At 38.5% G+C, this 10,393-nt stretch overlaps 1 protein-coding gene across 1 annotated transcript in view; it reads right to left on the reverse strand.

Moving 5' to 3' along the window:
• Positions 1-3,317: 3,317 nt before the first annotated feature.
• SEMA3C (semaphorin 3C) overlaps positions 3,318-10,393 on the reverse strand; it is a 183,342-nt gene continuing 176,266 nt past the window's right edge. Inside the window, exons 17-18 of the mRNA XM_004702624.2 lie at positions 8,908-9,038; positions 3,318-6,128 (exon numbers count right to left, since the gene is read on the reverse strand). Of these exons, the coding sequence (XP_004702681.1) occupies positions 5,715-6,128; positions 8,908-9,038 (545 nt within the window). The 3' untranslated portion in view covers positions 3,318-5,714. The remainder of the gene's footprint in view (positions 6,129-8,907; positions 9,039-10,393) is intronic.

Here is a 10,393-nt window from a genome sequence, read left to right on the forward strand (position 1 = left end):
ACCAAGGGCTCAAGTAGAAAGAAAATGTTTTGAAAAGGATGATGGCAACATATGTACAAATGTGCTTGACACACTGTATATATGGATTTTTATAAGAGCTCTAAGAGACGCCAATAAAATTATTATTAAAATGAAGAAAAAGAAAAAAATACCATATAAGCCAGCAATACCGTTACTGGGCATATATCTAAAGGAAATAAAACCTGGCAACAGACATTTGCACCCCATGTTCATTGCAGCACTGTTCACAATACCAAGAAGCATGAAACAACTTAAATTTCCATCAGTAGATGGTTGGCTAAAGAAACGCTGGTTTACATACACAATGGAATATTACACATCCTTAAAAAATTACAATGAATTTAAGAAACACTTCTAGACGTGGAGGGAGCTGGAAGTAATTATGCCCGATGAAATTTGTCAAGCACAAGAGGGTAAATTCTGTATGAGTCCACTGCTGTAGAATTAAGCAGCAAAATGGGCAAAATCCCAGGCTTGTAGGGTATCCAGGCTTTTGCCTTGGGGCCAGACAGCCTGGCACAGAGCTTGACCAGTGTCAAGGAACCATACAATATCCACTTGTGGTAGTTACATAATTTGGTGTCAATTTGAGAGTATTAAGAGTGAAGGGGTGGAGTTTAGCCTGTCAATCAGGTCACATCTTGAAGACCTCATTTGGAGTTGCTATGGAGATAAATAGCTCAATGGTCACCAGACCCAGACTCTGCTTCATCTTCTTGCTGACAAGACACATGGAGCTAGGCTGATGGAACCAGAGCCCTGTAGCTGGAGAAGCCACTGAGACCCACGCCAACACTGAGATGCTTCCACTGGCACTTCATTCACAAGACTTTCCATCCCCTGGCCTGTGATCTTTCTGCATTGGTGTCATTGCATGTGTTGTGTGAGTCTGAAGAGGAAATTATAGACTGGCATCAGACATATGGACTTGATCTGGACTGGGCTGGGCTGTTTTCTTGATATATAATTACTCTTTATCTAAAGTTTTTTCTTATATACATGAGCATCTATGAATTTGTTTGACTGACACACCATTCCAGGTAAGCATTTTGAGTAGGTATTTAGAAACACACTAGGCTGGAGGGCGCCTCACGTCAGCAGGGAGCAAATGGTCAAGGGGTATGGAGGGGTGTATCTTGAAGTTGACATGTACATCTGTGGTGAGGTACTCTCGGACAAGTAGACAGCCCTACTGGAGGGAGGAAGGATAGGATGGGGAGAACCATGAAGGACGTCGGAGCAAACATGTTGGGGGAACACAATGACGTATCTGTTGGTTGGAAAAGAGGGGGGACTGACTTCCAGGTCTAGGGAAGAATGACTGAAATGCTTTTGGGAACACTAGGAGGGGTGTGCCTTCAGGGATGTACACTGGATGGACCACATTGATCTGGTCTTCTTATTGCAACCTGAGGACCCTGGCCAGGTGTTACGTTACTTTGGGACACTGAATCCTGGATCTTCAAGGCACACAGCATGCTCCAGAGGCTGCATCAATGAGGACCCACCTGGGAATTCCATTGGGTGAAAGGGACGCCACCTTACACACACCTAGAACGTGAGCACATAGGTGGAAAACACGAGGTGTCTGGGGAAGCAGAAGGCAGCAGGACCAATTTTGGAGGGTTGTTGATAGGCAGAGACAGATAAGGTCTTGCAACACCAAGGCCCTCTATGTTATAGTATTCTGGTAAACCTGTGAAGATCTTTCTGATGTGATTGATTTATATTTGTGCATATCACGGTAGACGTCAGAGGCCCTATGAAGTGGGGGATTACCTTCTTGAAGCTGTGAAATAAGTTTTTCTGCTTCTTGGTAAATAAACGCAGGATTGATGAATTTATAGGGATAGCAAGTAGAATGAGGGTGTCAGGAAGGGGCTGCTGAGGGTGGTGGTGATAAAAGGGAGATGATGCTAAGGTACCCAAGAAGAAATAGGATGTTTGGGAACTGATTATGGAAGCAATGGTATAATTCTCTTGACTAAGATTGAACGATGCAATGACATAACATTTGGTTTAATTCCCAAATAAGAATAAATTGGAAGGCAAAAACTAATGAATTAACTAACTTACTTAGATTCAGGAATGGTTTTTCAGCTCACATGAAATCCCAGCTCCAATTTAAGAGCAATTAGTTCTTACATCACGGCCCTGCTCGATACAAGCCCTCAGGAAGGGAACACAGAGGAGATGGTCCGACAGCAAAATATGTTGAAGAAATTAAATGGTTCCCCGGCCATCAGATAAAACAGTGTCTGGGGTCTTAAAGGATCTTCTCTGACTAAGCAGCCATCTAAGTGAACTGGCAACTGGTCCACATGGTAGAAGCACACCGTCATCAGCCACCGATGGATTATAAAACATAATGCGAAGTTGAAGGGAGGGATTAGCATCCGAGCCTAAAGTCTGATGATCTGGTTTGCAGAAGGCTTTGGATGACAGTGGGAGCCCAAGATCCATTTCTGGAACTTACAGTAGGTTAACCTCCAGTGAACTCCCTCTATCCACGATTGAGGAACAGGAGGAAAGAGATCACTAAACGGAGTGCACTGGTGGATGGAGCATAGAAGGTCAAAGGCAGAAGCCTGACTTGACAGTTACAACATGTCAGCAGATTCCCCCTAGGACGCATGCCGGAACTGATCTGGCAAATCTTGTGTACTTGGGGGTTGTATTGTTTTGTTTGATTTTTGATTACACATATTAGGAGGTATCTCAGAAGTGTAATGTCATTGGGGTCACGTTCTTTAAGTGGTAGTAATTGATTTTTCATTTTTTGGTGTATGAAAACTAGGATTGATAAATCTATAGAGCCAACAGGTGGAATAAGAGTTTAGGGGGGAGGGTGACACAGAGGGGGTAGCAGGGTGAAGGGGTGATGATGTCAAGGGGTCCACATAGAAAAAGAATGCTTGTAAACTGATTGTGGTTGCAAATTTACAATTGTGCTGGACGTGATTGAACTATGGAATTATTTAATATATGTATTAATCCCAATTAATACATATATAGGACATATGTGTATTAGATTCTAAGGACACGTATGTATTTTGAAAGATAAAGAAAAAATGACTGATTGTAGTAATATGACGCAATAGGTATTACTTTAAAATAAATTTCAAGATTATAAAATTTATACATGCAGTGTAGCAGAAACAATTAAAATATCTGATATATTAATAGTAAAAATAAAATTACTACATGATTCAGGGAAAAAAAGATAAAAAAGGATTCATTAGATTATGTCCACAAATCATTTAACCTTACATTAAAAAGGGAACATTATAGACATCTTTGGGGAATTAAACTTGCTTTATTTTGCTAGGCAAATGCCATTTTCAATGTCTGATTAAATATTAATTTGCTAACTACATTGTTTCTTTTCTTACACAGAAGAGTGAACATTCACTGTAAATGACAGTTTCATCAAAGGCTATTCACAAACCTACATTTTGAAAAAAAAAAGTGCATTTCTAGGACATTTTATATACAATTCAAATGAAAAACACAAGGCACCAACTTTCTAGCTACCTAAAATGAAACACCAACTTTCAGTACACTTAGTGATATTTTCCAAGGTTTTTTGTTTTGTTTTACATTTGGCAGTTACATTCAAGAAGGATATCTGTATTTTAAAGGAAAAGTAATAAAAGTATATACAATTCAATGATGTTCAAAATAGAAGGTATTAAATAGCACAAATAATATTACAAAATGGAACAATGTTATCAGTTTAGGTTGACATGAAGCAGGGAGTTGAGCCTGTGCTCCGAATCTAAAACAATTGTACTTTCAACTTTGTACACGGAATAGACTAATTACAACACAGAGGATGGTCTCCACTTACAGTGACACACAGTTCTCTTAGTACATGTAGGGATGAAAATAAATAGAACACTACAAAAACATGCTTCCTTTAATAACATCTTTAAACAGGTTAACCATTAGAATAACAGCCGTTTTCCAGACTACTTTCGGACCATAGATACTTGAAACAATTGCCTTTTTAAAAACCAAAAAAGGGAGAAGTTGTTTGCTGTGATATATGTCACCTATTTACCATTTTTTCTTGACTTTTAGCCCCACTGAGACTTTCACTTACTGTTTCACAATTTACCACCATTTTAGCAATAAATCATATTCTTGGATTGTGGCCAATGATCATATCTTTCTGATATTGATTTTAGTCATTAAAGCCAGTACTTAGAAGGCAGTATATCTACTTTTATTGTCTTCTTCATGGATTGTTTGCTACACATAAAACCTTTGTAATCAATTGATTAGGTATAATGTGCAACTTCTATTTTCACCTTGGAATAAGAAAATGTCTTTAAAAGGAAACCTGATGAAAAAGCAAGAGTTACATTCTTAAGAGAAACATAAGAATATGATCAAGATAATTTTTTCATATTTCTTCTATCTAATTTTTATGGGAGATAAAAAAATTTAGCATTAAATTATTGTAATAAAAGTCTCCAAACATAACTAGAAGCTAATTGACCTTATTAATCACGAAACTTCCCTCAATTGTAGTTATTTACTACTGAACTTAGTACAAGATCAATCTTTAAAACCAATGTTAATTTTGTTCATATATGATATTTCATTTTTATTTCTTTAGATAAGGTGCAACTTTCTGCTACACACAAAAATAATAATTTAAAAAATGGAAGTATTGACTTAAAAGTCAGTATATCTAATGTTCGTTTTAAAAAGGAGTTCATTAAAATTGAAAGCTTAGCCCCACATTTGCTGTAAATTCCTTTTAGTAAATTTGCATTTACTTTCTTTATTAGGATGAGTGGGTGATAATTTTTCTCTTTAAATAGGAATTTGACATTTATTTCTTCTTATATTGTTTAACTTGATACACTGAATTATTTTTAAAAAGATATAAAAATGGTAATTAATTAAATGGTATAAATTTATATTCTCTGGGTCTCGAATAACTGAAATAACTTCCAAAAACAGAAAGTGCTTTTGTCTGGAAGACAGTAGCATTAGTACATAAATGTCAATGGTTCATTCACATGAATCCCAACAAAATTTTATGTTGTAGGTTTTGCATTTTATCTTTTTGAAACAAACGTACAAAGGTTGATGACAGTTATCACCAACTGACAATTTTTACAGTCCTATAATCACCAATAAATATTTCACTGGAAGCATATAAAATCATTGCCTTCTCTTTCTGAATCGCTTGTGTTTTCTATACAACGTTGAGATGCCCACTTCCCTTCAGATGTCTATTCTAAAGCTCTCAGCAGCGGCCCTGTCAAATGCATTTATATGACGTTTACTATGTGAAAGTTGCAAAGTTGGCATTTGTTTCCTGCGTAAAATCTTGACAAGCAGAGCAGGTCACAGGGTTATATCCCTCATTCAATTGAGGGATGTAATGATTCTAGTTTTCTAGCCACCATTAAAAAAAAAAGGCAAAATAAAGTCATAAATAAAATCCAGATTAAGTTAAATATTTATATGCACCATGAGGACCATGACATGTCTAGTGCTAGTCATTATCATACAAGAAAATGCATGCTCATTGCAGTTCATGTAAATTCACCGTAGGTGTGAGTAACCTGTTTCTCGGAAATTTGTAAGGGTAAATCAAAAAACTCTTTGCTCAGTATTTGTTCCTTGGTGACAAACCATTTTTTACAGGAAACACAAGCCCCATACCAGAAAATTTATGACTCTGGCAACTGATTCCTCCTATTTCGGCTTTTCCGACTATTTATAAGAGCCTTTAACTTGCCGTAGTCTCCTCTCATCTTCTGGGGCTCTTCACCCAGCTGATGCTGCTGCCGCGTATCTTTGCAGTACTGGTTAATCATCTGCATTTCTGAGTGGCTGAAGGCCCCCATGATGTCCTTTGGATGGAAAGGCAGGGCCCTCACAGAGCTCGCCCAGGTCCAGGGAGACCATTTGTCTGTCGCAACAGCCACCATTTCTGAATCTAAAACTTTGAAGTTGATCTTGGCTATGGTCTGCTTGAAACCGTTTTCTGTCGCGATGCAGTGATACAGTCCCTGGTCAGAGTCCTGGATGGATCGGATCAGGAGTCCTTGGGATGTGGCTATGATTCGGTCATTCAGCTTGACCTAGGAGACAGAGTTCAGATTTCTGAAAATGCCAATCGATGACTTTTACCAGGATCAACACAGACAGAGCATTGTGAACTTTCACAAATCTGGCAAAGGCAATGAGGGCTAATTAGCTTTCCTCTCAGTAGAAAGATTATTTAATCAGTCCCATTGCCTTCTGCATGTAGGAGATCTTGTGCCAGGATAATGAATCTATTAAAGAGAGTACAAAGGTGCCAGCCAGGCAAAAATAGCTTAAAGGGCATTCCCTTTGATAGAAGTAGTTTAACTATCCACACTGGGACAAGAACAACGTTTTGATTAATTTTAAAATCTGAATGCTATCCAATATATGTAAATGAATTCACTCATGATTTAAAATGTCTGTTTTATCTTAGAGTTCTTATATTTTATGTTAGCAACAATTCTCATTTATTTGCTAAAATCAGGAGCTATAATTATAGGTTCCATATAATAATCAAAGTATGCATGTTCTAAATAAAACATTATACAAACATAGGAGATACTATATACACCATCACAGATCTTTTCCAATCATGCTACACTAATGAATAAAAATCATCCGGAAGGTGAATGTCTTGTAAGATATACTTCTGAGTGGGTTTGCTTTCTAATCCGGGCAATAAAAACCTATGGTTAGCATTACCTGTTTCATAGCTTTAGACAGGAAAAATAATTTGCTGGACATTTGCTAAATGCTTGAAATCCATATCCTCAGGGGATTTTCCACAGTGTTGACCACACACAGATAAAAAGCTAATTGATAAGAAGTGTCTGAGAATGTATCCTCTGAGATGCTCTTTCACAGAGGTAAGAAGAAATTTTATGAAAATAAAAATAAAGTCCAAACTGTTTTTTTAATGATGTTGTTTACAGATACATTTTTCCCTTCTAATGACCGCTAAATAAAAATTAACTGTTATACAAAAAAAGGAGAGAGGACAAAGGGTAGTTCATTTCCACAGATTCTAAAGCATTATTGCCATTTAGCTCAATAATTCACTTCTGTATGATAATCATCATCAAACATTTTAGGTCACAACCCAGAAATCCTGCAACTCTAGTATAATTATAATATATACCTATTCCAAAAACTTTTTAACTAATTAAAAACATTTTAAAGGCTTTTTTGATAGCAAATTTTGTGGCAAATACACACACAGCTCAGCACCAAATTCACTGTTATCGAGTCCTTTCTGACTCGGGTCAGCTCTACTTAGGAGCTTGCTCCTCCCAGTGCGTTGCCGTCTGAGGGCCCATGTTGGCACTGCAGCAGACAGGAGTCTGCTGTTAGTCGTAAGGTGTTGCCATTAGGCTGTGGAAGCAGACTGCCGGGGCCTGTTCCTTAGTTCGGAAGCTCAGGTGAACGCTGCCCACCGTGGGAGTCCTGCTGATATCTGAAAGACTGGTGGCAACGGGCCAGCATCCGAGCAACAGATACACCACCGTTTTAGGACCAGGGCTGTGTTTTGTTTTGTTTTGGAGTAGAGGAACTGAGATCCATTTTGTTTATCTTTCCTCTCTATCAGCGGTTCTCAACCTGTGCGTCAGGACCCCTTTGGGGGTCAAACGACCCTTTCACAGGGGTCGCCCGATTCATAACTAGCAAAATTACAGTGATGAAGTAGCAACGAAAATAATTTTATGGTTGGGGGGTCTCCACCATATGAGGGACTGTTTTAAAGCGTTGGGAAGGTTGAGAACCACTGCTCTAGATAACTAAATATATTCTTATGCCAGAAGTCATAGCCTTTGGTTAAAGTGTCCAGTGACTGAGGACACCTGAGTGCTACATCGCGTCTTCGGAGAAGAAGACTTAAGCGTTGAAAAATAAGTCCTCATACAGAGCTAACATTATTTCAGCAATTTTGATGCAGTATTTGTGTTCTATAGTTTGGGATCATATTCATTCTATATAGGCTTAATAAGCTTACTATATAGCAACAAACTTGGCCACACATGTGGAATATTTTATAAAACTTCATGATGTATTGCTAATAGGACTACATTTTAGAATATACTGGAGAATGTATATCTATGTATTTACCTTCCTATCTATCTTCCCATTTTCCAGGCTACTATACCATCAATATTATGAAATTCATTACTTACAATCTATCTCTTTTTGTCATTTCATGTTTCCCTCTGAAAACAGTTTCTTTCCAATCAGAGAAAAGTTCATTATATAAGGTTTTTACTTAAAAATCTGATTGTTTGCTTCCCAGCATATCCCTCAGTGAAAGCAATGGCATCCAAACAATGATTCTATATATTATTTAACTGAAACTCAAGAATTATGAATAACAGTAATGGAAAGAAACGTTACCACATAGCAGAAAAATGTGCCCTGCCATAAAGGTTATAGTTTAGTCTAATTTCTTTCTGAGGAAAATTGAACTAAAAAAAAATGTAAAGCCACACGTTATCTGGTAAACCGCATAAAGGTGCTGCTGTCTGAGCCCTTGGCTTCTGGGTTTGCACACATCTTGTTTCTTTTACAAATGCTTCCCTGCCACACTCAGAGTGCCCAGCTCTGATTCCAATCACCTTGTAAGAACAATGAACAGGGAGAGGGAATTTCTAATTAATCTATCAACCCTAAAGAGAGATGATTTTACAGAAGGTGACACGTTTCATCCCAGTAACATAAAAGGACGCTCCATGCCTTTTCCTTTTTGTTTGATCTGCACCTGGGGGTGGGTGGGGGTGGTGGTGGTGCTTTAATGCCCTTCCTTCCTCCAGCCCTGACTGATTGCTGCTCAGCTGCCATGCTCACCTCTTTCCTTCGGTCTTTGTCTTTCTGTAACAGCCATTTGACCGATGCCTGGGGAGACTTGGGAGTACATTCGAGAAAAGTGGTGTTATTTTTGACTCCGTACTGAACAATTTCAGCAGCATTTCTGTACGCTGAAAAGCAAAAATAAAAAGAGAGAGGGGGATGGTGGAGAAGAACAGAAAAAAGACCAAGCAGGGAGGGGCAGGAAGAAAGAAGACAGGGGAAGAAGGGGAGAGGAGGAAAGGAGGCATTTAGAACACAATCTCATAAGTGCATGTCAATTTCTCTGTAATAATTGGGCGCCAGCATGACAACAAGCAAAGGAAAGAGCGAATCATTTAATTGATACGCTAGTATATTGTTTTCCTGTCTTGTGTAATTTAAATAAAAGATCATGCTTATTTTAAGAATCTACTTCAAAGACTATACTTGGCATATTTGATTATTACAGCACCCTGTGAGTTAGGTAACATTTCTCTTTTCACCATGGAGGAAACTGAGGCTCAGGAAATTTAAAGAATATATGCTAGCTAAAAAGGTATTCAGGGTAAGATCAATATTAAAGTCAGATTTATCCGATTCCGACACTACCTCCCAAACGTGAGCTATAGGTGGTGTTCAGAAGCGCTGGGAAGACACGTAGGGCGTGGCTGCAGTGCAAAAAATTAAGAACACGGTCTTCGGAATCAGAGGTACCTGGGATAGAGTATGGACTACACCACTATGTTAGCGCCCTGGAGCCAGTTCCAATCAGAGAGACCCCCCCTATGTACAACAGAGCGAAACACTGCTGTGTCCGCACAGTTGTCATACGTGAGCCCATTGCAACCACCATAGGCTCTATGATCTTAAACACGTTACTGACCTGAATGGGTCTTATTTTTTCTCAGTTGTAAAACATGAATTGTAATATTTTATATAACTGCTACTTACTGAAAAAAAATTAAAGTTGAAAAAGCTTTTCATGGCTATCATACGGCAGTGTAGATTTTAAAATAATATGAGCAAAACTCTTACTTGTAAAACTGAGTATAATAATAGACCTTGCGTTCACACACTTTCTTGAGCGCTGACTTAGTTAGCCAGTGTTGCTACAGCAGTGAGTAAGTAGGTGTCTTATACCGACAAGAATGTATTTTCTCAGTTTAAGAGGCATGACGTCTGAATTCAGAGCATCTGCCTAGGAAAAGTTTCTCTGTCAGCGTGCGAGGAATGCTTGTGCCTCCTCATGGTTTCTGGGAGAGCAAATGCCTAAGCATCTATTTTACCCCACATCTCCTAAATTTAGGAGTCCTTGTTCATCAGCCGCTGTGAGGGAGAAAGATGAGGCTTTCTGCTCCAGAAAAGAGTGCAGTCTCAGAAACCCACAGGAGCAGTCACACCCTGTCTTAACAGGTCATTGTGAGGCCAGTGGACCCTATGCCAGTGGGTTTGGTTTGGTTTCTCTCCCCTGGGTTCACTGGTTGAATTCTTTTTTTTTTTTTTT

The sequence above is a fragment of the Echinops telfairi genome, unplaced genomic scaffold, assembly GCF_000313985.2.
Source record: "Echinops telfairi isolate 266 unplaced genomic scaffold, ASM31398v2 ScPeMD7_23;HRSCAF=83, whole genome shotgun sequence".
In the NCBI taxonomy this organism is placed as follows: Eukaryota; Metazoa; Chordata; class Mammalia; order Afrosoricida; family Tenrecidae; genus Echinops; species Echinops telfairi.